We start from the raw sequence: 26,127 nt of genomic DNA, 5'->3' as shown, positions 1-26,127 counted from the left end.
AGGCCAGATCCTGCAAATGCACACTGTCCCCAGTGCTACGGGGACCAGCCAGCACAAACCAGACCAAGGCAGCTGCAGCATCCCAAAGGCCCGCGGGACACAGGACAGGCGACAGAACAGCCGCAGGAGGGTGCCAGAGCCCACAGTACGTGACAGCATGCAAAGTTCGCAGATCCATCCCAAGCCCTTCCATCCAGCTCCTTGGCAGCCAGTTTCCATCTGACAGGGAAAGTTGCCCCATCCCAGCATGTCCCGAGTGGGTGAGACATGCACGTGCCATCCTGTTCACCCTGGTCATGATGGCCATGTGGGACATCTCCTGTCCCTTCCAGATCAGCAGATGTTGGCCACCCTGGTCACTGACCCTGCTCCTCCCTGGAAAGCCAAGTAGGAATTCAGCACAAATTAAAAGCAAGCCACAGGGCAGGGCTGTTGAGCCCACCCTTACACAACTTTTCTTGCTAAAGACCCCACCTGGGTCACATCCACCCACGGGTGCCACTGCAGGGTGCATCCTCCAGCCTCCTGCCCCACAACCCAGCCTGTGGTTCTCCCAGACCTGCTCCCTGCTTAAGAAGGCCAGTGTTTCCCCAGCCCCTGCCCCAGCTGCAGCCCCAGGTGAGCTCCATTCCCCACAGAGCCTCACGGGGGGACGAAGGAAATCATCTCCCAAAAAGATACTTAGAGTCAGCCTGTGTCCCTAGAGCATCTGCTGGGCCCCCAAAGGGGACATGCCGCTGCTGGAGCTGCAGCAATGGGAAAGAGGAAGGCTGTGGCTCCAGGCCCTGGCTCCTGCTGCAGCACATGCTTCCCCCATGTGTTTTGACCCTGGCAAAGAGAGATACTGCCCACACCTTGTAATGCCAAGCCTGCACCGTGGCCCAGTCTAGCTTGGGGGATAAAGGGCAAATTCAGGGGGACTGAAGACCAGCACTGTCCTGCACTTCCCTGCTCCGGTCCCATGCCTGCCCGCTGGCTGTGCTGAGACACCTCCAGCTTGGAAGCACAGGAGCCGGGACAGGCAGTGCAGGCCATGCGATGCATCTGTGATATCAAGGGTGGGGACACGGACTGCCCACGCTCCCTGCCCTCGCTCCCTGCCCTCGCTCCGTGTCCCTCGCTCCCTGCCCTCGCTCCGTGTCCCTCGCTCCCTGCCCACGCTCCCTGCCCTCGCTCCGTGCCCCTCGCTCCGTGCCCCTCGCTCCGTGTCCCTCGCTCCCTGCCCTCGCTCCGTGCCCCTCGCTCCCTGCCCTCGCTCCGTGTCCCTCGCTCCGTGTCCCTCGCTCCGTGTCCCTCGCTCCCTGCCCTCGCTCCGTGTCCCTCGCTCCGTGTCCCTCGCTCCGTGCGGTCGCGGTGCCGCTGCCTGACGCTGAGAGGAGCCCCGGTACAGCGCAGCAGAGCGGCGGGAGGTGAGCCGGGGACACGGCTCGTTCAGACGGCTGTGGCAGCTGATGGCACACGGGGGACAGGAGAGGACACGTGTTGTTGTGTCGGAGCGTGGCCCTGCACGCGTGTGAGGGGATGCACGGGAACCGTAAAGGCCGTGCGGCCACCACGGACATGCGGCCAGCGCGGTCGCTGGCAGTCCCTTGGAGGCTGAAGAGACAGTGACAACACTGCCGAGGAGGGGGACACGACACATCTGCCCACACCAGAGCCATTGCTTCCTTTCCTACCTGGGCCCCCTCCTCCCGAGATGGCTTCCTGGCAGATGCATCCTTCCTAAGCCACCGGCTATTGGGCTGGTACCTGGCGAGGGAGTGCAGGGAGCTGCCGGGGGAATTCACGCTGGTTCCTGGCCATGAAATATTCATTAGCACAACCGCCAAGAGAAGGAAGGAAATAAAAGATAAACAGAAGGGGATGGGGTAGAAAACATAATGCTTACAGGCAGCTCAGCATGGCACTGACAAGCCCATGGAGTGGCTGAATCAAGGTCTTTATACCATTCATCATACTAGTATATGGGTCCCCTGGTGTCCATGCAAAGCCTGATTCACTGTAATGGATGTCGTGGGCACATAAACACCCCTAGAAAATGCAGCCAGGAAAGAGCAGTGCTTGCAGGCACATCCAGCATGAGTAGGAATGTGCCTACCATCCAGCATGTCACAGGGATGCCCTGGATGGTGCCTGGGCTTCAAAGTATTTCAACTTGGGCTACACTCCTCAGGGACAACACCAGAGAAGGGCCCCAGCCCCAGCCCCAGCCCAGGGCCACCTTGGCCAGGGCATCTGTGAGCTCTCTGGAGTCATCCTGTGGCTGGCAGAAAGCAGATGCCAACATTTCTCTCAGGGAGGAAGGGCTGTCAGGATGGGAGGCATATTTCCAGTAATGAGGAAGGGCAATCAGGGCGGGAAGGAGGAAAATTTCCATTACCAAGGAAGGATAATCAGAGTGAGAAGGATGCAGGACATCCTTCGACCCTGTGCCAAGCCTCAGCCCACCACTCAGGTCCACAGCGGCTGAGCAAATGCTTTGTTCTCTCTCTAAATAATTCAAACTCACCTTTTTTTTTTTTTTCGGGTGGAGGGCATACACATTCCAGCAATGCCAGACCCACAGTTTCTTGGCAGGGACAGAGCAGAGCAGAGCAGGTCCTGGCTGGAGGGAGAGCTCAGCAAGACTCAGACCAGAGCCAGGACACGATGAGGGAGAAGGAGGTGGACATCCCAGCAGCAGGATCACTTCAGGAGCCATGAGTTTCTGGTCCCAGATACACCACATCGGGGTGCGTGGCTCCGTGTGATCCCAACACCTCTGCCACCAGGAGAGGAAGGCTCAGCCCAGCCAGCCCTGCGTGCTGCTGCTCCGCTCCTGCCTCCTCCCAGCCCGGGGAAACCGCAGCCTCCGGGTCTGGGGGAAGTGCTGAAAACGTGATGCCAGAGAAAATAAATAAAGCAGCTAATGAGGCAATTTGCATAGCTATTAGCAGTCAGGATTTGCAGCGGGTCTGACAGGGGATGTGCTGTCACAGTGAAGTGCAGCCCGAGGGCTCTGCTGCACTTGCAGAGGGAAACACAACAGAGCCGCGCTGCACGGGCACACCGCAGGCACGCACCGCCGGCAGCGCCACCACACCGCCGGGGAGGCGAAGGGGCAGCCGAAAATCCAGCAAAGAGGTGGAGGAAGGCTCGGAGCAGGGCACAAAGCCTGGGAGGAGCTGTGTGCTCTAACTCTGAGCCCCTCCTGCCTTTGGCCGCACATCCCGCGGCTTGGCCCTGGGATGTACAGATCGGGGGCCAGCATACAGCTCCTACCTTGCCAAGGCTCAGAGAGCATCCATGAAAGGACGAGCTTGAAAAAGCCAAGGAAAAGCTGCCAGCAGCCCAGGCTTTCTCGCAGGGCAGCTCTACATTGTCACAGCCAGCTGGCTCCATGTGCTTTCCTATCCAGAGCTGGCCACAGCTCCCTGCACCCCTTACATCTGATTGCTCCCTTGTGAACCTGGCCTAAAACACACCCCAGGACAAGCACAATTCCTTTTCTACCCCAATCTTTGCTGCCAGCAAACCTACCTCATTCTGACTGCCAGCAGAAGGTGCAATTTTTGGCATGTAGGACTGTGCATGAAGCATAACACCATCAACAGCTCTGCATCATAACTGCACCCACCCTCAGCTGTTTGGGTCAGGAATCATTGAACTGCAGCAGGCAAGAGGGCATTGGTCATCCTGGTACATTCAGGAATGCAGGGGCACGTACCTTCAACCTGTGACAAGGCTGGATCCCCAACCTGCTGTGACAGAGAGGAATGGCACACAGGCCACTCTCCCCAGGGCTGCCAGGGCACGTCTGGCTTTGATCACAAACGTGCAATGACAGCTCAGCTTGTTCTCAGCTGGTGGATCTTACTAAAAAATGCGTGTGACGTGATCTATCTGCTTGGGAAGGTGCTGCCAGGAAAAGAACCCAGCCCAACGCTGTGCCCTGGTCCTGCAGCACCCACCTGCCAGCAGCTGGCAGGCAGCAGGCAATGGGGCAGCAGCCTGGCTCTGTGGCACCATGCTAGGGATAAGCACATGCCAAAGCATCCCTGCAATGCAGGGAAAGGATGAGGCACCCCCACTCTCTGATGGCAGAGACAAAAAGAAAGACCCAACAGATGGGTTGTTAGACCAACAAACAGACACAAACTCCATCACCAACTTGGGTTGTGCGTGTCAGGCCAAGATGAAAGTCAGAGCCCCACCAGGATCCACCCTGGTATGTCCATCACCCCCAAAACCCTCGTGATGGCCCTCAAACATCCAGATTACGCTGACACTGAATCCTCCCAAGCTGAATCTTTTTTCGTCAGTTCTGCTAAATATTTTAGGTATTTACACAGAAAAGCTCTCTGTGCTTGACGGCATGTTGGCCCCTTTAGCATCACACAGGCGGCCACAGACACAACCCCGCCTGCCAGGGTATGAATAATTCACTGACCCCATGAACAGGATAGAAGCGGCAGTAGGAGAGGACAAAGTTGGGGGAATGGCTTCATCAAACCCTGCCCTGGCTCCTGGGGTGCACCCCGAGCGTCTCCATGTCCTGCAACAGGAGGGCAGAGAGCTGCACCAACAGCTGCAGGGAAACAGAACCACAGGGAAGGAAGAAGAGCCAGGAGCTGAACCCAGCCCTGGTTATAGGGCTGACACATCGAGACAACAGCTGTAAGCAAGTAGAACCATAACCTGCCTGGACCATCTGGGGGCATTTCAGAGCTTGTTGTGTCTGAAAAGCACAGCAGTGTTGGGGGCACCCAGGGTATATCAGGCAGTGAGGCAGCACAGCACCCAGGAGCTCCAAAGAGCGTGGCCTTCACAAATGTGCGCTTTGCTGGACGGGGGTGCACAGCTCACACTGGAGCACAGCACAGACACAGCATCTCCCTATCCCAAACCAGCATCTTTCTACCCCCGCAGATGCCCACCTTGCTCCATGCCCATGGCACCCCATGAAAATTAGCAGGGATTTCCATCCCCAGCCCTGTTCTAGCACCCATTCCAATCATCACCAGGGTCTCCTGAATTGAGAAGCTGGGAAAAAATCTCATCCTGGTCACAAGTGATGCCAGCCCTGCTCCCAAGTCTGCTCCAGGAGAGGACATGGCCTCCATCTCTCCAGCCTTGCCACTCTCACCACCCCAGACCAATCCACAGTGATGGTGGCAAATTAATGAGCTCTGTGCAATCAGACGTGGGTTGGGCCCCAGTAAATTGGAGGTGGCACCAGGCTCATTTCCTTGCAATCAGCGCTCACTTGGCCACCAACAGATCTGTCTCGGCAGGGTGACAGGAGGAAGCACAGTGGGAACAGGCTGGGACACGACCTCGGCTCCCACGTGTGCCGTGGCTCTGGGCTGCCTGGGGCCGGGGAGCGGGACACCCTCTGTCACCCAGGCGATGCTGCTGCGCTGAGTGACACGGGCTGCTGGCAGCACCGCTCACCCAGGGGCTCCTGCACGCGCTGCCTGCACAGCTGGGAGAGGGAGATAAGACGCCCAGAGGGGAAACATGCTTCAAATGGCAGGAATCTCCCCCAAAATGGACTTGGCTTGAAGGCATCAAGAGGGTTTGCTGCTATTAATAACTCCAGAGCTGTAACCAGGCGTGTGCCCTCGGCTCAGGGAGTCACAGCAACAAGGCAGGGAGGGAGAGCAAAGTGGTGCTGGAGATGGGGCTGAGGTCCTGACCCATGGCTCCTCACCAAGCCATGGAGCCCCCATGCCAACAACACCCCGGCACTGGCCTGAAGCCCCTGGATAGGTGGCTGGCTGGACCTGGGGGGCGCAGGGCAATGACCACACACAAGGTCAGTGCTGCCCTTCCAACAGCCCACAGCCCAGCAGCGCCCTTCTCTAGCCTCAAGCCAAGGCACAGTGCATCCTCATGGCTGGGCTAATGGCCCCCCATGCCAGCACTGACCCTCTCTCCACTTGTACTCTGAGCGATGGCTCAGCCTTCCACCCTCTGCTCTCTGCCCCACGGGGCAGCAGGGCCTCCCACTCAGCATCTCCAGGGCACCCGCTCAGCTGACTGCCACCCCAGAGGGGCCCTAGAGACTGCCTTTTGAGACTGACATTTTGGGGACAGGAAAGCTATTTTCAGTTGTTTCAGAGACAGTGTTTCCATTGCAGTTTGTCTGCCTCCACTGGAGGAAGGGATGCTCTCCCTGGAGGTGCCATGGCCGGCAGCTTTGCATTGGGCTGTGGAGCCCAGCACCAGATCTGCACCACTGGGTCATCCTCATCCCTCCTCTGCCCATTTGGGCAGGAGGATCAGGAGCATCCTATCTGGGAGAGGGGCTGGTGAGAGGCACAGGGCAGAGCCCAGGGGCCTTGCTCCTACCTAAGACCTTCTCAGCATCAGCAGGTTTTCTTCTACACACCTTAATGAGACAATCTCAAAAATTAGCACACAGACAGAACAGCCCCCCCCCCCCCCCAGCCTCCCCCTGCCACTCCCTGGAGCCCCCAGGCACTCTTGATAGGAATAAATGTGCCTGGCAATTATGGAGGGGGAGCACAATCTTCCAGTGCAAGACCTGCTGAGAGATTCAGAAATAAATATGTTAATAATCAAATATCCATCCTGTGTCTGAGCTCACGGGAGGACTTTCAAGTCTAATTAGTGGAAGATTTGTACCATTGCTGCCAGGGCTCAAGGGACAATTTGCCGTGGTTCCCACGAAGTGAGAGGTTCTGTTATAATTAGCCAGCAGCATCCCGTGTGCAAGGATTACCTCCAAACCTCCCCTGCATTCCAGGCTGGGGACAGGTAAGCCAAGATGAGAGATGGCCCCGGGCTTTGATCTGTGCAAATCGAGTTGGGAGCTGCAAATCCAGGGCAGGCAGGAGGACAGGCTGTGAGGATGGGCAGCACACCAGGAGAGCTACCCTGAGCCTGCAGGTCATCCCATGCTTCCACATCTGTACACAACCCCTACATCATCACGGAATTTGTCCCCACAACATCCTGCCACAAAGACCTACAGTGCCTCTAAAACTGCTCCATCTCCACCCAGACTGATCATTTCTCAGCCAGGGTCCCGAGAGCCAGGGCTGTACATACTGGGGGGCATTTCCCAGTCTACCCCAGTCAGACATGTTGTACATCTCCTCCCCAGTCCATCACAGCAGAATGAGCAGTGCCCAGGGGAGTACTCCTACCACCCCAGCCCATGTGTTTTTAAATAGGGCCATATCCTGCTCCTGAGGATGTCATAACAGACTCCATTTCCACTGTTGCAACAACTTGTGGGGTGGCTGTGATGGGGAGAAAGGAGCACCCTGAGCAGAAAGACACAGGGGCAGTACCTGGAGGTGCATTACTGACAGTGCCCGAACTGGAACCAGCCTCCAGGGGAAAGTGCAAAGGCAGAGAGACAGCAGAGGGACGAGGAAGGGAGGGAGCCTGGGCAGAGGGAGCCAACCGAGGATGCTCTGCTGAGCAGGGGGTGGGACCCATGTGTCTGGTCTCACAGGGGGATAGCCTGGCAGGTACTCTGCCAGAGATCACTGACCTGGCAGCAGCTTCCAGGGACACTCATTAGCACCAACTAATTGCAGGCAGAGGTGCTGGCCTGGCAGCAGGCACCTTGCTCACACACTCTTCCTGGCCTGGTAGCAGGCAAGGCTCCAAACTGAGGGGAGAATTATAGGTGGGGTGTCAGTGGTCACATCCAGGGCACTTCCTCAGGGCTGGCCTGGAAACATCTGTACCAGAGATCCTGTACCCATGAACAACAAAGTCAGCACCTCATCCCTCCCAAGGGCATGCAGGTACCCCACGTTCAGCCAGATTGCCCAGGCCAGAGCGCAGCCATCCCCACCCAGCTCCTCTGCCAGCCCCAGGAGACCTCCTCAGTGCCACTGGGCTGTCGAGCCTAGCAAACACGGGGTTACCAGCCCCTCACCTCCCCACTGTCATTTAATTAAGCAGTGATAAAAGAGGAGTTATAGTATCCAGAGAGTGACAGTGGGTTGTAATTACAACAGGGCAGACTGAGAAAACAAACAGGGCTGAGGGAGACAAAGGATGGTGCAGGGCTGGGGGGACACCACCATCCCTTGGGACCCATGTCCCTTTCCTGGCACTTCGGTCCAGGGCAGAGGTGGGACCCTTGAGTCTGTGAGGGTTGGAAGAGGAGAAAACCTCCTTTACCTCCATGGGTGTGGTCCCAAAAGAGCCTCTCCCTCCAGCTTACACTGCTCTGGGGAGCCCGGATCCCAGCCCCTCCTGGGGGATGCTGGGGGATGGCCAGTCCCAAGGAACAGCAAGTTTTTAGTGAGCCACTTGGAAATATTAAACACCATCTCCTTCTTCCCCTTTCTGCTCCAGGGCAGCCACCTCCTCCGAGGGGCTTGCTGCCCCGCTGAGCCAAGGGCACTAAGTCCCAGCTGGGATATGGCATCCCAAAGGGACTCTGCCTGCCCCTTCCCACCTACTGTCCCCCATCCAGGCACGATGCCCTCCTGCTGGTCACTCCAGGCTTGGGTTTGAGCTTGTGCCTGGTGTCTCACACAAAGCACAGACGGGTGGAACACACAGCATGGCCACACTTCAAGCAAGCAGCTCACAGCCCTGTCCCCACCCAGCCACCAGTAGCTCTCCCTGAGGAGAGGAAAAGCTTCATTCCCATGCAACAGCAAAGTTGGGGGGTACCATGGATGCCATCACAGTGGCAGCTGGGACACATCAGGGTGGCTCAGTCTTGAGGAGTGCACAGCATTTCCTGCCCACCCTGCACCATCAGACCCTGTGTATCCCCCAACCACATCCCTTCCCTTTGTTAAATCCTCCCGTCCTCAGCCCAATCCTCTTACACTCTCCCTCTCCATTACAGCATCTTTAAATTAATGCCTGGCCAAGTGTGGGATAGAAGGAAATTAACCCTGGGGAGAGGGAGCAGTCTCCACAGTGCCTCTTATCACCTAAAGCACTGCTCCCTGACCTTCTCCCACTCGATATGCAGGGGGGACACTGGATCTACCACAATCACAGCGAGCACCACTCGAGCACAGGCTCTCAGCCCCCACACCCCTTTGCTGGTGGGGTGGCAAGTGCTCCCTCTGGGCAGCCCTCTACCTGGGAGGCTGCAAGTTTCCCAGGAGAGACCGCCAACTGTGCTTGAGTTTACACCAAAAACAGCCAGCTGGCAACTCACTGGGAGCAGTTCCAGAGCTGCTGCACCCTTGCTGGGACATTCTGGGGTCCCCAGTTCTGGAACAAGAAGTCAGGAGGGATTTGGATGCTGGTAGGAAGCACTTGTGACACCCACAGCGTGGGAAGCTCAGAGGAGCTGGAGTGGGTAGGAGGCAGGGATGTGGCCAGAATAAAGGGTGCCACAACACACACTCTGATCAATGCAGGGGACACTTCTTGCCTGTGTCACTGTCGGGGAGGTGGAACACGTCCCTTTTGGAGGATCTGTGTGAGGGTGAGCAGACACCAAGGCCATGACAAACAGGTCCATCCCCCCGGCTGCGATTCAGGCAAGACTTGATGGCTTTTGGAAAAATGCCTCAGGGATCCGACCCCATTGCTGCCAGCATGGTGCAGCTGTGGGACCAGCAGGATCCCATCAAGCTGCCCTCTCCCCGGGCAGTGGTGGCCAGGGCCAGGAATCACTTGCCAGAGCAGCGCTCCCGCCGATCCTCTCCGTTATGCAACAAATTATTCCACTCGCATTAATGACTTTGCGGCAAAGGGGGAAATGACATGAATGATTCCTGGTGCCTGGGAGTGACTCACTTAGCACGATGGCGGGGAAGCAAGCAGGGAGGGCGGGCTCCAGGGGAAATTTGTTTGGGTCAGCATGATCAGCAGAAGGCTGGGGATGGGCTCAGAAGATCAACTCCTAGAAGCAGAGTGAAGGGGAAAGAAAGAAGTACTTAGGGGCAGATCCCACCACTCAGGAGAGGGCTGAGATGTCTTCAAGAGATGCTGGGATCAGTCATAACCACAGCATAATATAACATCTGTTATTGTGCTGCCCAGGCCCCACAGCCCTTTTCCACCTGTGCTGCGACCCCAGAACCTGGCACCAGCTGCTGTCCCTCCCTGCTCCAGGGTCAGACAAGACCTCAACCAAGTGCAACCAGGGCAGGGGGTGCTGTACCACATCACTGAACCACCCACATCCAGCATGCCCCTAGGAGTCTAGTAGGATAGGCAGCTGCCTACCATGGCCCTTGAGGCAGCAGGACATGGAGGGGATGGCAAAAGGGACCTGTCACATGGGCTGCAGTACAGAGCCTGGCATCTGACCTAGTCCCTTCTCCCTCACCTCTGGAGACTTCACTAAATCACACCATTAACAATTAATGCATATTCCCTCTTGGAATTAATCAGAAGCTGTCAAGGGCCAGTGCTGCCACCCACCTCCTAGGGACACTGAGACATGTGGAGACACACCAGCGACTTCAACAACCCACTGCCCAGTAGCCCAAGGGGGGGCCCTTGCAGTGACAGAGGGACAGGTGGATTATTGCCTTTAAACCCATCCAGGGGCTTTCTGTAAGCAATGCAATTTTAAAAACTTCAATCTAGGAAGAAGCGATTAACCAAAGGGGCCAGGAGCAATGGCTCGCCTGTCTAATCTCATTAGTGAGCAGGCCAGTTCCCATCTCACCCCACCACAGCTGCATGGGCTGCAGTAACTGGTGAAAGCAGACAGGGAGCTCTTTCCTGGCTCCTGACCAGGCTCCTGATGGGTGTGAGAGTTTTCTGGTGTCTCCCTGTATCCCACAGAGTGACACCCTCCCCAACTGGGTCAAGGAAACCCCTCTTCCCTGAGACTCTCATCCTGGCCAGGCCATCACCAATGATACTCCATCCCTAAAAAGCACTTTTTTGATGTCCAGGTGCGTGGCTGGTAATGGGAAGAGGACAGGTAAGGGATTTGGTGCATCTCTGCTCTGCTGCTGGGGTCAGTGACTGAAGCCAGGAGCAGGGTCCCACTTTCTGCCCCACAAGCTCAGTGCTGGGTCATGCCAGTCTCTCATGGTAGCACCTTGCCAAGAAGCCTGCCTCTGCTTCAGAGTGTCGAGCCCCTTCCCTGAAGGAATGCCACTGCCATGGGATGTGTCTCACGGGGACAACAGGACAGACCAGGGTGGCCAGTCCCATCCAGTTCTCAAGCCTCTGTGGGGCAGAGCTAAGGCAGTAGATTTGTGCCACCACCCGACCTGCTGAGCTCGTCACTCCACCATTGTCCCTGACCTGCTCCCTAGAGAGGGACCGCAGGTGAAGCTGTCAGTCTCCACTGCCAGCCCCTTGGGGCTCTGAGTATTCCCTGCCTACCTACAGGCACTGCTGCTGCTGCAGCATGGTCCCTGACAGACCTCCCTGTGAGCAGTCAGACCCCACACCTCCCTCCCATCAGGACAAAGCCATCTGCCTGTTCCAGGTACAGCCCAGGGCTCTCTAAGCGGAGCAGGTTTGTCTGCAGGGGTGTGCAGTGTCCCTGCTTGCACAGGGCACAACCCCTAAAACACTCACTGGAATTGGATGATCACGCATGCTCAGAGTGCATGGGGCTCCTGCTTGTACGTCCTGCAGACCTCAGGGTCTCAAGGTCCCCCATGTCCCCAGGTGGAGTGAGCAGGAGCAGCATGGATGGTACATTGACCTTTCTGCCCAGAGTCCCCAGCAGCAATGACAACACAAGCCTGGGGTTTGGAGATGTGCCAGCTCCCTAAACAGAAGGGATCTCCAACCCAACAGGTTCAAAAGCAGAGTGCTTCCTGCCAAAATGGGGCTGGAGTCATCTGAAACCTGATGGAGTCAAGCCTTTGGGGCTGGAGAGGCACGCAAGGCATGGACGCAGAAGTGCACGTCAATGGCAGTGAGTGCCTTCCCTGCCCAGCAGTGTCCATAGGTGACTTGCCCTGTCTGGACCACAGAGGAAACATTCAAGGAAGCCCAAGTTAAGAGGCAGTGAAGGTGGCAGCCCTCCACGTCCCCCATCTCTGTCAATTCCTGTTGAAGGCAGCAGTATCCTGCCCCCAGCTCCTTCCTGCAGGGCTGTCTCCAAACAAGCTAATTACTCTCACTGCTCCCCAGGGGCTGCACCACCCCTTTTCATCTGAAGAGGAAGACAAATTTACTTAAAAGCCTGAAGCAGCCAGAGCCACAGCAGCTCGGGGACAGGAGAACCCAGTAGGATCCTCCCACCCAGTACAGCCCGGCTGCCACAGAACATTTGCAAAGCCCTCAAGGGAGAGTAGCACTGGGACCAGGGTCACTCGTCCCTCATATCCTGCCACTCACCCCCATGGCATGGCACGCACCCAGCCCCAGCTGCCAGCAGAGCACTCTGGCATGGACAGCGGGTTGAACATGACCCCTGCACCCATCTGCAGTCTGTGGCTGTGCAGGGCTGTGCAGGGCTCCCCTGTGGAAAGGGGCTCCTCTGCCCCTTTGCTCCCACAGAAGCCGCTTGCAACAACCTCAGCAGTTCGCTTGCTCAGCAATAACCACCCTCAGAGTTCTACAGTGTTAGTGAAGGGTTGTGATTCCCCATCTCAAGCCAGAGCCCCTCACCATGCCATCAGACCACCCAGCTCAGCCCCCCCCTGCGAGGGACGACAGGGAGATTGGTTTCACTAAAGGCTCATTTATCTGCAGCGTGATTAGAGAGCAGGGCTGGGATCCGGCGGCAGGAGAGCGATTTGCCAGCAGATGGATTTATCATCTCCCAAGCACAGCAATTTGGCTTAAACAAAACCAAACCACTTCCCCTAATGAAAACATCACTAATGAGGAGTGAGGCAGAGGCAGCTCCATGAATGGGGTCTCTCCTGTCCTTCAGGGCTGGGGGTGACCCACTGACATCCAAGCTGTTAATGCATGAAGCTCAGGCCCAGCTGGGACATATGGACCCAATACAGCTGGAAGAAACCAGAGTTTGCTCCAGTGACCAAACCTCCTCATATGCTGGCTCCCAAACCTCTGAGGGCAACTGGTTCCAGCACAACACACAGTATGAGAACAGCACCACTGAGACATTTTCCAGCTGTAACATGGCCAACAGTGAGGAAAAATTCGATGCCCAGACACAGACCTGGTGAAAGAGCCCGTGCATGGCCAGCCCTGTGCAGCAGGAGCTGCATTCCTTGGCTGAAGTTGAGACAATCCATGAATTATGCATCAGCATCTGTAGAGATCAGCTGTTTAACCGGCCCAACCAAATCCACAAACTTCCTGTCAATTAATCCTGTGCCACCAATTCCCCATGGACTCCAACCTGCCTTTGCTTGCAGGGATGCAGCAGCGGTTCCCAAAACCTCAGCTCCAGCCTTTCCACCTGCGAAATCCAACCTGCCCGTGAGCAGCGGTACCCGGCAGCACCACTCACATGCTCCTTGCCCTGTGTTTGGCTAGGAGCAGCATCCCTTCCATCAGGGACCCTCAGGATCTCAGCAATGCCACAACACCCCATGAGGGAGAAGTCATCAGCATCAGAGGACTGCAGACAAGCCAGGACAGCAAAGAGGGAAGAGGAAGAGGGTACAGATGCCAGAAGGAGGGAGACGGCAGACAGAGATGAGGCAGAGTCAGGCAACAATCCCATCACCCCGGGAAGGTGCAGCAGCCATTGAGGGCAAGGCGCTTTGGCACAGAGATGACCCATGGGAGCCCCAAACCCTGGCACACGAGGGGGAGACCCTTTTCTACAGTACCCCACCCTGACAGAGGACCTCCTGGGAGCTCGGGCACCTGGCTTGAGGGTCAGCGTGGCTTCCAGCCCAGCCTCACTGCCAGGCTGCAGGAGCAGAAGTGGCAAGCAGAGGGAGGTTGCATGGGGCAGCAGCAGGAGGGGAGGCAGGTTAGCAGGAGAGCAGGCAGATGGGCAATACACAGTTCCCACGGGTCAGACATCCAGGGGAAGGACACTGGTGTGTGTCACCCCTCCTGGGGGCTGCTGCTAGGAGGAGGGGACAACCCATGCTTGACAGTGACCAGAGGGATGCAGGTAGCTGGCCTTGCCAGACCCATGAGGACAGGGCTGTGCAGGGCTGTTCTTGGAAAGCAACTGGACAAGAGAAGGACCTTTATTCTGGATGTGGGTGGGCTGGTCTTGGGGACAGTCTCCACTCCAGTCCTCATCCTTGGGATCCATCCAGCACACAGGCACAGCACACAACCTGCCATTCACACTTGCAGCTGGGCTCCTGGCCAGCCCCTGCCTGTTCATGCCCTTGCTCCCACCTAATGATCCTGTCACTCCATCTTCCAGCTGCAGATCCCACTGCTTCCCCCTACACACACTATTATTTGGGACAGGCTACCACTGATACCTCCCCCACACTCTGGGAAATAAATTATTACCCATGCAGATGGAAGCCCTACGCCATGACAAGCTGGTGGAGATGTTCCCCCCACCTGGCTGATCACGGGCTGTGAGCAGACACGATGAAGAACAAGCCCCTGGCACAGCCCCAGATCTGCCCATCACCTGGGACCCTCCTGCAGCATTGCCAAGATACAGCTCCTCAGCTTTATCCCATGGCAAGGGCTGGAACCCTTCTTCCACTGTCCTCCCACTGACTGGCCTGTTCTCCCTCTGATGTGTCTGTGGGGGACAGCTTGGCCCTACCTCTCCTTTCATACCGCCATGGGGAGAAATACCTCTGAAACACCCTCCCTCGAGGTAGGGAGGAGAGCTCAGCCAGATGCTGTGCTGCTGCTACGCTGCTGCCTAAGGCTTTCATCTCACAGGGTGGGCTGCTAGAAGTGCTAGGAGTTGGGGAGTCCCCATCCATCAGCTGTGCCTCTGAAGACAGAAGGATCCCAAAGCTCTGCAGATGATCTCTACAGCAATCGCTCAACCCTGCAAACGCTGCGGCTGCCTTTGGGGTGGAGCAAAGCGGTTGCTCGAGTCCCAGATCACGACAATTGGAGGAAAAAAGCAGGGGTGAAAAGTGAGCCTCCCAACCCTTTCTTGGGGACGCAAAAGCCCTTGAGATAAAACCCTCATTTTTCCAAAATGCAGTTAGGGGCTTTGCCCCACCCCAGACAGCCTAGATATTGGCCCTGTGCTGGCACATGCTGTCCTGCTCATGGGATACAGCATGGCTGGGAGAGGTTTGTCCATGAGGCAGGACAAGTTCCAGGCCACCCACCCTTGCTCCAGATCTGGAGCTAGGGCACCCGTGATGCCCACATATCCCTGTGGACATTCAGGCGGGAGGGAAATCCTCCTCCAAGCTCACTCACCTCTCACACTGCCAGCATTCAGGGTCAGGGATGTGGCACCTGCACTTCTCGGGACAAAGTGGCTCTGCATTCCCATTTCTTCTGCATGGAGAACCATGGCCAGAGCAGTCCTGAGACACTGGCTCTGGGCACTGCTCGCGCACTAATTGCTCATGCCATTAGAGGCAGGAGGAATAATGAAATTTATGGATAGCTTTTATTTCTTGCTAGCGTCATCTAAATATCCCAGAAATGGACCAGTTTAATTTCCTGGTGGTGTAACCTAAACTCTTCTCTCCTTAGCAGCCAGGTGGGTGCCCAGCCTCAGACTCAGCAGCCAGGCAGGCATGGCTGCTTCCTGCCCTTGCCCATGCCACCACACCAGGGTCAGCACAGGCAGGGTCCATCCTGGCTCGCCCCAGCACAGCCTGCCTGTGTTTCCCCAGCACAGGGAGTGCTGCTGCTGTCCCCACTGCTCACATGCAGGCAGTTCTCATTCACTCTGGCCTCTCACACACACATCCACGTGCCCACATTAGCCAGGGCAGCTGGGCATCTCTAGAGACGCCACAAGGAGTGGGGACTGTCACTGCACCCTCATTTACAACAGCTTTTTAAATTTAAGAATGAGTGGACATCGTGGAGTGTTTTTACCCTGAGCATGGTCCTGCTCTCTTGTTTAGCCCCTCTCCTTCTGGAAATGGGTGTTGCTAACCTTTCTCTGGGCCTGCACAGGTGGGAATCACATTGCTCTCACCCATGATTTTGGGCAGTGATGGGAGGCAGCAGGGCTGACTGCTGTTCCTGTACACACTGGAGCTGCTGTGGGGCTGTTGCCCTGCCTGACACCAGATCATCTCTTGGTTAACAGTTCTTGCATGGCAGATGCCATCTAAACTCTGACACATCCTGATGGATGGGGGTCTCCAAAGCTGCAGGAACACCCAAAACTGCTCGTGCTTGACCCCAAGCAGAGCTGAGCTACCAAACAGCAGGTACCAGAGGCAACCCTCCTGTCTGCAGATAGAGCCCACACAGGCACTGCCAGCTTCACCCCGGGGCATTGCTACAGCCCTGTGGAGGACCCAGCTCCTCACAACATCTCCAGGACATCAGGAGAGCCAAGACCAGGTTAGAAGGCATGGGGTCAAGCTAGTAAACCCTCCCTAGAGTTAAGGTTGCATCCCCTCTCCTGCCTGCATCACTTCCACACTTTCTGGGAGAAAGCTTTCCCTCTACAGGGGCGGTCTGCTTCAGTGCATTCAGCCAGTGCAGGGGAAATCAGTGCCACTGGGACCAGATCCCTCTCCTCTATGATGCTACTGCAGGCTCTGCCCTGGCAGGTCACTGACTTGACAGAGATAGGAAATGAGTGACATGCCCTACAGGGCCTGTTTCCCACTCTGGGAAATGATATTTGCACCCTTATTCCCCAAAGACTTCCCCAAAGCTCCATCCCTGCGGGCAGAGACTTGCATGGTGGTGCAGCTCCACTCCATCCACATTCTTGCTGCACAGCTGGCTCAGAGGTAAGCCCAGGCTTAAAAGGTCTCAGTGTTAGAGACACTGGAATTTATTTTTAACTTTGATTTGATTTAAATCCATATGGACATTTTAAAGTTACCGGAGAAACCAAAAGTTGTGTGTGGGTTCCAAGTTCCTACACAGCTCAAAAATATCTTCTCTGCAGCACGTTTGGGCAGACAGTTAGCAGCGTTTCCCATGTGTGGGGCTGTTGAGGAAAGAAGAGCAGAGGTCCTGCTCTGCTGCCACCACCTATTTGAAATTCTAGAGCAAATCCTGAAATCCACCCCAGACTTCAGCAGGAAAAGCATCACCGGATCTCAGGGAAGCTGCCTGTGCCCACAGACAGGCACCAGGACACCGAACCCCAGTGGCTAAGGAAAGGTTCAGCTCCACTGGGGCCCCAGAAGGCAGGTGGGATCTGCTGCCCCATTTCACAGCTGCAACAGAGGCCCTGAAAGAGGACAGGATTCCAGATCTGCGGAGAGCACATGGGGAAGGAGCGGTGTTGCCAGCTCCAGCCCAGCTGCTTCCCTATCGGACAGTGGAAGATGAGGTGTGACGGATGGACAGATGTTATGGAATGTGGGATGCTCGGCAGTTCCCTGATGGGGCAGAGGATGAAGGGGAATACAATAGGGTCACAAATTGATCGTCTTAATCCTCTCTGTCCCAGAGCTATCCCACCCAGGGGCAGGACGTCTCAAGGGGTGCTCTAGGGGACACCGGGTGATGGGTGAAGACACCAAACACCGTGGTGCTGCTGGGTTTTCTGAGCGGAGTGAGCCTGTCTTCCCTGGGGAACCTGCTGCCGGGATGCTGCTGTGCCACCCCAGGGTGCAGCGGGGACACAAGGCATGGCAGAGAGAGCCCAGCGCCAGACCCTGGTGTCCCGAGGGGCTTGGGCGTAACAGTGAGGGAGTGCGAACGTGGCTGACGGCCAAAAGCGATCCAAGCGATCCACTCCCCGCCCGGGGCCTTTTCCTTGCCTCGGGACAACCTCTGCACGCTGGGACCAGCCCTATCGCCCCCGGAGCACCCTCCCCGCGGGGGCCGGGACTGTTCCCCTGCTCCAGCGCCGGGGTCGCGGCCGTTCCCCCTCTCCCCGAGCAAGGCGTGCGGCGAAGCGGAGCGGGCAGGGACGGGGCTCAGCGGGGCTGGAAGCGGGTGCCCGGGACCGCCCCGCGCCGTGGTCCGAGTGGCTGCTGCACCTTCCCCGGCGGCGGCACTCACCCGTCAGCTGGTCGTAGGAGCCGTCCAGGTCGCGGGAGTCGGACAGGCTCTCCTTCCTGCCCTTGCTCCGCATCTTCCCGCCCCGCCGAGCGGCGAGGGGACCGGCGACGGGGCGCACGGGCTGCGCCGGCGGGCAGGGGCTGCCCGCGGCCGCCGCCTGCCCCCGCCCCGCCGCCCGCGCCGCTCAGCGCGGCAGCGCCAAGGGGCCGCCGGTGCCGGGAGCTCGGCTCGGCTCGGCTCGGCTCGGCTCGGCAGCAGGAGCGCGCAGCCGCCCCGGTCCCCGCCGCCGCCGCCGCCGGGGCTGGGCACGGCCGCCCCCTCCCTCTCCTCCTTCCCCGCCTCTTCCCGAGAACCGCCAGCCCGGCCCCGCCGCCGCGGGGAAACTGAGGCACGGGCGAGGGGCGGAGAGCGGGGGCGCTCCCGGGAAGAGGCAGGGAGAGAGCTGGTCCGGACTGCACCGAGGTGCGGTCTCCGGCGGTCCGGGAGAGCCCCGGGCGTCAGGCACCGCGCAGGGACGGAGAAGGGGACGGAGATGGAGACGGCGTCGGGCGGGAGGGGTGCAGACCCCCACAGCCCACTGCGGGGGAGCGATGGTCCCCCGAGCCCTGCGTGTCAGTGCCCATGGAGGCTGCGCCGTGGGAGCCCCAGCAAGGGAAACCCAGCCCTGCCCGGTCCCGCGGGGCTGTTGTACCTCCGCCTGGGGGGAGAAGCTGGATGAGAAATCGGTCCGAGACAGAGGGGTTGGGCAGGGGTCAAGAGATGCAAGAGAGGCGTGGGGAGGGCGGCCAGGTCCCCCTGCCTGCAGCCAAGCCCAGAAGTGAATCCCAGTGCCATCCCCATCCTGAGCACAGCTTTCCAATGCAGAATTGGAGTGTTTAGCAGGATTTTACCCCATCTCCTGCAGCCCCAGGGAAAGGGTGAAGCAGCAGCATATTTGGGGAGGCTTCCAGAGGCACGGTGCTGCCAAGAGAGGAGCTCACAGCCCACCGGTACATCTGGCACTGGGAACTTGATGTCCCGCTGCTGCCCCTGGTTATTTGTTGCCATCTGTGCACGATGCCATCCCCGGGGGATGCCGACTGTGCTGAAGAATCCCCTCCACGGACAAAGCCAGTGGTTTTTGTCACGGCACTGCCTGAGAACTGACTGTTTGCACCATGACAGGAGTCCTGGGCACATCTCAGCGGCTGTCCAGCTCCCGTCGCTTCTCAGTGCTCCTCCCTTCATTCTCACCCATGCAGTGAGACAGAGGAGAGCAGGGGCTGCGGGAGGAGGCAAAGCATCCCTCCTGATCCCTGTGCCAGCCCGGCACACAGAGCCGCAGGGCAGAAGGGAATCCAGATCAGCGAGGAGGGAGGGCCATGCTCACGAGGCAGCATGTTGTCAGCGTGCTTTGGTGTCAAGCCATGAAAGAAGCCGCCTTAGTGAGGCAGTGATGCTTAGCAACTGCCTGGATCTAAAAATAAGAGCCATTTAGCAAGGAAAACGCAGTGGAGAAATGCTTGGAGAACTAAACACATCCCCCCAGCCCTCCCTGTGGCCCGGCCAATGCACAGAGCCTGCATGCACTGACTGCCTGGAGGGAAACTCTCGGGACAGCTCTGGCAGTGCCCCCTTTGCTTAGCCTGACAAGCAAAGCTGGAGCCTGGCCAGCCCACAGATCCCCTGCACTTGTGAGCTTGTCCATCCAGCCTCCCTGGCCTCCTCAACCTCCCTCCTCCAACCTCTCCACCACGTGCTTGCTCACATTTTCTTGGCTGCCCTTGGGAATCAGCAGTGTCCCAGGGAAATAGATTGGGAGCACTCGGTGATCCATGCCCAAGCTCACCCACCAACTTCATCTTCCTCAGGGTCCATCCTGCTACGCATGTGGCAAGCCCAGCAGAGTTGCACAGGGAAGTTTTCACCTTCTGCCATCCCTGGTCCACTGGGAGGCAAACATGGTTATTTTTATCCTAGCTAAGTGCTCCTGTTCCAGCAGGCAAGCAAGAGGTGCTTTGCCAGGCTGGGGAGAGGGGGAAACTGGGCAGTTTGGGAGTAATACAGGGTAGGCTGGGACAGCCCGAGGCCCAGGCTAACATATCCCACCCCCAACAGTGTAGAAAAACGGGGGTGCAACTCACTTGATCACTGGTTACAGCTCCTTTCCGTAGCAGACATGAGGGCTGGGCATTCTGCCAGGATTCACAGCCTCTGAGCCTTTCTCTGCTTGGGAAAAATACAACATCCTTCCCTAAATGTTCCTCTGGGCACCCTTCCTCTCTGGGAGGTGAAAGTCTGCAGGTTGCCAGGGTAGGAGAAGCAGGAATGGGTCTGGACTCTGCCCTCTTGTCCAGACACAGACAGGTGCCCTGCTGTGGGTGCACTGGGTGCAGAGATGCCTCAGTGAGTACGTCTGGACGGGGACAGGCACAGCAGCAAAGTCACCCCAGAATGCTGAGCATCCCTTGCAACACGTCTCAACCTCACCGGGACGTGCAGCAGATGCAAAAAGAGCGGGCCAGGCTGAGGAAAATCACCTAAGCAGTGACTGAGGCTTTAATCAAAGCATGCCTTGTGCAGCCTGGCTGCTGCTGGCCACATCCACCACAAAGCAATCAGCAGGTTCAGGATGGGCAGGAGCCAGCTGCAGGCAGGGCTGGTGGTCCGCACTGCGGAAGATGGCACTGGATTAACTATCTCCAGAGGATAGAAAGAGCTCTGTCAGCTCCTGAGAATCCAGATCCCAGTGACACAGGGTACCTGGGAGGAAGGGCCATGCTCTAGGTGGCCAGCACATGGCACAGGCTCCACAGGCACAGCTAACCACGAAGCCCATTCTGCAAAGCCCAGAGCCAGGGAAATGTGAAGGGCAGGCAGCAGGTAGATGGATCAAGCCTGCTGGGGCAGGCAGGGGTCTTGTGGATGCACCCAGGTCTCAAAACTCATCTCTGCAACAGCAGCAGAGAGCCATGAGAAAAACAGGGCCATGTAAAGCAGCCCCAGGGCTTGGCACAGCCAGCAGAGAGGTGGGATGAGTAGGAAACAGAGCGAGACAGGCTGAGGGTCCAAATGGTGCTGCCCCATGAGATGGCCCCCAGGCCGTGTGCCAGCTGTCCCTGGGAGCACTCAGACACCCTCCTCACGATGGAAATCACCCATTCACATTGGCCCTGGCAAAAGGCATGCTCCCTAAGTAGCCTATCTGTCACCCTGTCAGAGACAGCAAAGCTTTGATAAGGGACATCTGCACAGGATTACTGCTGCTCCCCAGGCACTGAAGCTGCAGCCAGGAATGACTCTTAGGGTGAGAAGGGTTGGAAAGGATGAGCAGGGTCACGCTGTCCAGGAGCCTTCTTTGTCCCCAGCTCATCATGTAGCCACCGCAGCCTTGTCATAACTGGGGAAGAAAATGAGTTTGGAAATTCACCAGATTAAGAGTCTGGCTGGAGACAGAACTGTGCTAGGCTGCCACCAGCCTCATCCTCACCCATGCCAGACCGAGCTGAGCCCACCCACAACCATCCCTACTCCTCCTCCAGAACACTCACCCTGCAATCCTGGATCGATCCCTTTGGCCCATCTTTGCCTCCTGCTCCCTGCTGGGACACCCCAGCTCTGGGGCCACAAGTCCCTGTGCTCCCCTGCTGAAAACCCTAGGCTCCACACAAAACCCAAGACAGTCCCAAACCACAGAAGACAACCCTGGAGAGGAGTCAGGAGTGCTTGGGTCTGCACCTCAGGGGTAGAGGGATGCAGGGAGATCTCCCCCAGGCCCTCTGCTCTCTGCAAGCAGCCTGAGGTGGGTGTGATTAGAGGACAGGGAGAGGGAAAGACATAATTTAACATTTCATTAGGTAACTACAAGGCATTGATCTGCCCTACCATCCTGCACATTCTCTAATTGCATATCTCCATTCTTATTAGTTCTATCGAAAAAGCAGAGAGCAGGACTCAGGAGCCTGATCCTATCTTTAGGAAATTTCAAACAGAGATGTAATTGTCAAGTGCTTGAAATCACAGTGCTTTATCCACTGTTAACAGTATTTTAAAGCTATGATCATCAATAGCAGCCCTCAGGATGAGCTCCCAGCAGATGCCATTAATCCTATTTTGGCTGTGGTCACCTGGTGTCTCTGGGCTCAGATTTACACTTGGCGACAAGGCACAGCTTCCACAGCAGAGAGGCCTCCCAGGCAGCTCCCGGGCTGGGACAAAGGGTGCAGCACCCAGGGACTGGTTCCAGAGGCAGAGGGCAAACAAGAGGAGCTCCTTAAACCAGCTTCACCCCTGGCAAACATGCCAGCAGATGGAGATGAGCAGCTCTGCACCAGCAGCTCTTCCCCACCCAGGACCCGACAGGCCCCCGGGGACAGGGATGTTCATGGCCATACAAGTGTCTGGGGAGGGCTCCAGGCAGGGCAAATGGCCTCGCTCAGGAATAAACCACAATATTTACTACATCTGCAGAGGAAGTGGATCTGGGTGACACAAGACCTGGACGAGCCCCTCGGTCTGCAGAGAGATGGGTCTCTGGGATCTTGGAACAGCTACAGCAGACCAGCAGGTCCCGGGGAGGTGATGCCCTAGGGGACATCAGCCAGGACACACAGAGGGGAGGGCTGCCCTCATCTCCTCTCCACTAATCCACCCTGAAGAGACACATGGGCAGGTGGGATCCAGTGTGGATTCAGACCTGGGGGGAATTTCAGCTGCTGAAAAATCTTGCAAAGCTGGAGGAGGAACAGATGATGCTGCAAGCTGCTGGGGGAGCCTTGCAAGCAGGAATGCTGCAGGAGGAAGGGAAATTCTTCTGCCAAATGCAAACCAGCAGGTGTGAGAAATCTGGGTGTGCAGGAGGGAGAAAGGACTTTGCATCAGACTCAATATCCTCGAAAGCCAGTCACCTGCCTCTGCCTATACCTCCAGCAAGAAGGGATTCCCCAGCATGGCCTCGCTGCTGGGTGGGCTGACAGAGGCTTTTGTGTCCACCCAGAATGTTTCTTTGCCACTTCTTCACAACAGATACAAAATCTGTGTGAAGAAAAGACTTAGTCTGGGAAGTGGAGACTGGAGTACTCCTGGGCTCAGGACATACCCCGAGTCCCACAAGCCCTCCCAGCATTACAAAGCATCTCATATTTGTGTGCTCAGTGCCTGTGGGCTCAGGTTTTAATTAAAGAGGAACTAGATACTATTTCCAATGTTCATTTATGCCACATTGGATGCCACACCAGGGACTCTTTCAGCAGCTCAGGTTTGCTATGAGAACAGATGTGCATCTCTGTCACGAGTGAGTCCACACTGTGGACACGTGTCCTCCAGCTCTGCCAGTGCAGGGCCCTGTGCCCGAGCTCACCTCCATGGGAAGGGATGTCTCTGCTGTGACTGTGCTCTCAGCACTCTTCTCCCATCCTATCCCATCCCAGTGGCCTGGCAATGGTTGCAGCTGAGGGGCTGAAGGCAGGGCATGGGCTGGGCTGCTGCTGGAGCACCACTTGCTCCACTTGTAGGCTGGGGAAACAACAGGATTGGAACTCCTGAGCAGTCACAGGTCATTAGAGCATCTCGGCCCCTGTACACTGTCGGGAGGGCCCTGGCTGAACCCTGGAACAGGGGAGCTCCAGCTAATTAGTCATTAATTGCTTCAGAAGGGAAGCGAGCCAACCCAACCTCTGTGTGCCTGTAGCATTGACCTGTGGGCCCTGGGACACAGCCAGACTGCACATCACTGAGAAATGGCTGAGGGTCCATGTGTCACAGCAGAGCTGGAGAAGCAGCCCAGCACAGTGGGTGTCCATCTCCTGGCAGCCTCCCCAGCCCCTTCCTGCCCCCACGGGACTCCTGGGAGCTCCCAGCCTCTGGCAGCAGCTTGGCAAGGCTCTGAGCTGTGCTGCAGTGAGAGGCAAGCCCGGCTCATTTAATCTATTCAATTGGATTCAATTTCCAGCCACATGATTCAATTAGCCCTGGGGGGACAGCACAAAAAGCAGAAGCTGCAGAGCATGGTCCAGTCTGTGCTCTGGCAGCTGCCAAGCTGGGAGAGGGCAGCACAGGACCCAGTGCTTGTTCTGGCCCTCTGGGATGTGCTGTCAGGGACTCCAGGGGAGCCCCATTCTGACCCAGAGAGCAGGGGCTCCTCTGGGCACAAGCTGCTGGTCCTGAGTGATGTGTGGGCAGCTGTAGAGCACAGCTCGGGGAGCCCCATCCTGAGCACCTCTCTTTGCAGTCAGCCACAACCCTGAGGGGTGACAGCTACACTGGGTCAGACCTGAGGTCTGCATCCCTGAGCACCTGCCAGGGTGGCCCAAAGAAGCTTTAGAAAGACACCAGCATTCAGCAATGCTCCCCTGAGGGGGCTGCCTATCATATGTATTTGGGATCACTCCTCTGCTTGATCAGTCTCCCCCTGGGCACAACCACACTGTGCTGTAGGTGGGGAGAACCAGGGCTCTGACCAGCACAAAGGACTCTCAGCAGCCCCAGGGGCCTCCAGGCCCCACCAGCCTTGCACCAGCCCTTCTCCAGACTGCTGGTCCAGACTTCCATTAATCACCTCTTTTTCTGCCTGCCCTCCCCCGAAAGCATCAGCAAAGGCATTCATAAATTGCCACCATGGGAAAAAGCACATCTTATGCTGGCCCCTTTGAATTTCTACACTTTCCACAGCTGGGCTTTACCTCTTTCAGTTTATTGCAATGCCTCATCTGACAAAAAATCCTGTCATACTTCTGTGTCCAGCATATGACCCTGCTCATACCAACAAGCACCAAACAGGAAAACAGAGCCCACAGAAGATGAGAATAAATACCCAAAAGGCCTCGGTGCTGATCAAGAGCTGCTTTTGAGTGCCAAGAGCCAGCTGTATATCTTACCATTGACTGCTGGCCATGCACTGTCCCAGTACACACAGCAGCAGCTGTGACCTGTCAGGGGGAACAGCTGCTCCCTCTGCCTGCCCTGTACTGGAATGGGAGCTAGGAAGGAGCAGCTCCACGCGGAGAAGGAAGTGTGGGGAAGCAGGTGGAGCACACTGGAGTTGGTCCCTTGTGCAAGTGCTGTCTAGGAAACATCTCCTTCTGGGACTTCTGCTGATACCCACCCCGCAACAGTGTGCAGGAGCAGGGAGTGTCCAATTCCTCAGGTGGGAAGAGGAAAGCATCCCCCAACAGACAGCAGGACACAGTCACATGGAAGGCAGCTTGATCCTGCAGAGGAATGGCCCCTGTGCCGTGGATAGGGGATCAGAGCAGTCAACAGCCATGACCAGGAAGAGGACAAAGAGGTTTGCAAAGCAACCAGCAGGTGGGCAAAGGTGCACCCTACTCTCTGGCTGCTGTACATGATCAGGGGTTTGCTACTCCCTGCTCCTGGCAGCTCCAAAGAACACACAAAACACCATTTGAAGCTGCCAGCCCATACAGGGAAGACTCAGCTCCTGAGGAGCTGCCTCTCTCTCGAGTCTGCATGAAAAGTGGGACCTGTAAGAGCTCAGGAAAAAGAGATCAAAAATCACAGTGGCACTTACAGAACAACTCTTGGTAACTCCCTCCGAAGTTTAGCTCAAACCCAATTCTCTTCCAGGTCCTTATTTTGTAAAATATTTGTCTCCCCGCAGCTGCTGCATAATTTAAAGGTAGCAATCTGACTTCTCCCCACACTCCCCAAGCCTCAGAAACAGCTCTTCCAATAACAGACAGAATCATGAATTAGACATAACAAAATACACTCACCTGCTTAGATCAGATGCAGGACAGTTTGAGGCTGTCACACACATCCTGAAGCTGAACATTAAGATTTAAATGACTTTTGCTCAGTTCAAGCTGGCCTCAAAACACAAATAGGAGCAGGGTGTTTAACAAAGCAGGCAAATGTGCAGCAGAATCTGTGAGCAGGAGTTTGCTGACACCAGCAACAGAGCAGCACACCAGGCACGGCAGGTCCCTGCATCCCTTGCTCATGGCTTCCTTAGTACCAGCCACAGGGACACGTAAGAGGAAGAGGGATGCTGACTACTGGATGGTACCTGCACACTGGAACAAGGACAAGGCATCACTGTGCAGCGCCAGAGCCTCTCTCTGCACAGGCAGGAAGAGCCCAAGGGCAGGTGATAGCCCTGCTGCAGCCAGTGTGCCACCAAATAGTGACAGGACCACTCCCACAGCCACCCCACTCTCCCTCCAGTGAAGGACAAACACTGCACAC

General features: G+C 56.9%; 1 protein-coding gene across 4 annotated transcripts in view; it reads right to left on the bottom strand.

Moving 5' to 3' along the window:
• KCNIP2 (potassium voltage-gated channel interacting protein 2) overlaps positions 1-18,116 on the bottom strand; it is a 43,048-nt gene extending 24,932 nt beyond the window's left edge. Inside the window, exon 1 of one of the 4 annotated variants that reach the window (XM_077784665.2) lies at positions 17,944-18,116. In XM_077784665.2, the coding sequence (XP_077640791.1) occupies positions 17,944-18,016 (73 nt within the window). In that variant the 5' untranslated portion in view covers positions 18,017-18,116. The remainder of the gene's footprint in view (positions 1-17,943) is intronic. The other 3 variants (XM_085582680.1, XM_021536379.4, XM_077784666.2) reach the window with 3 other exon arrangements.
• Positions 18,117-26,127: the final 8,011 nt, after the last annotated feature.

This window comes from Lonchura striata, chromosome 6 (genome assembly GCF_050655825.1).
Source record: "Lonchura striata isolate lonStrDom1 chromosome 6, ASM5065582v1, whole genome shotgun sequence".
NCBI lineage: Eukaryota > Metazoa > Chordata > Aves > Passeriformes > Estrildidae > Lonchura > Lonchura striata.
The sequence above is the reverse complement of the archived record's forward strand: the minus strand, read 5'-3'. Positions and strand labels throughout refer to the sequence as shown.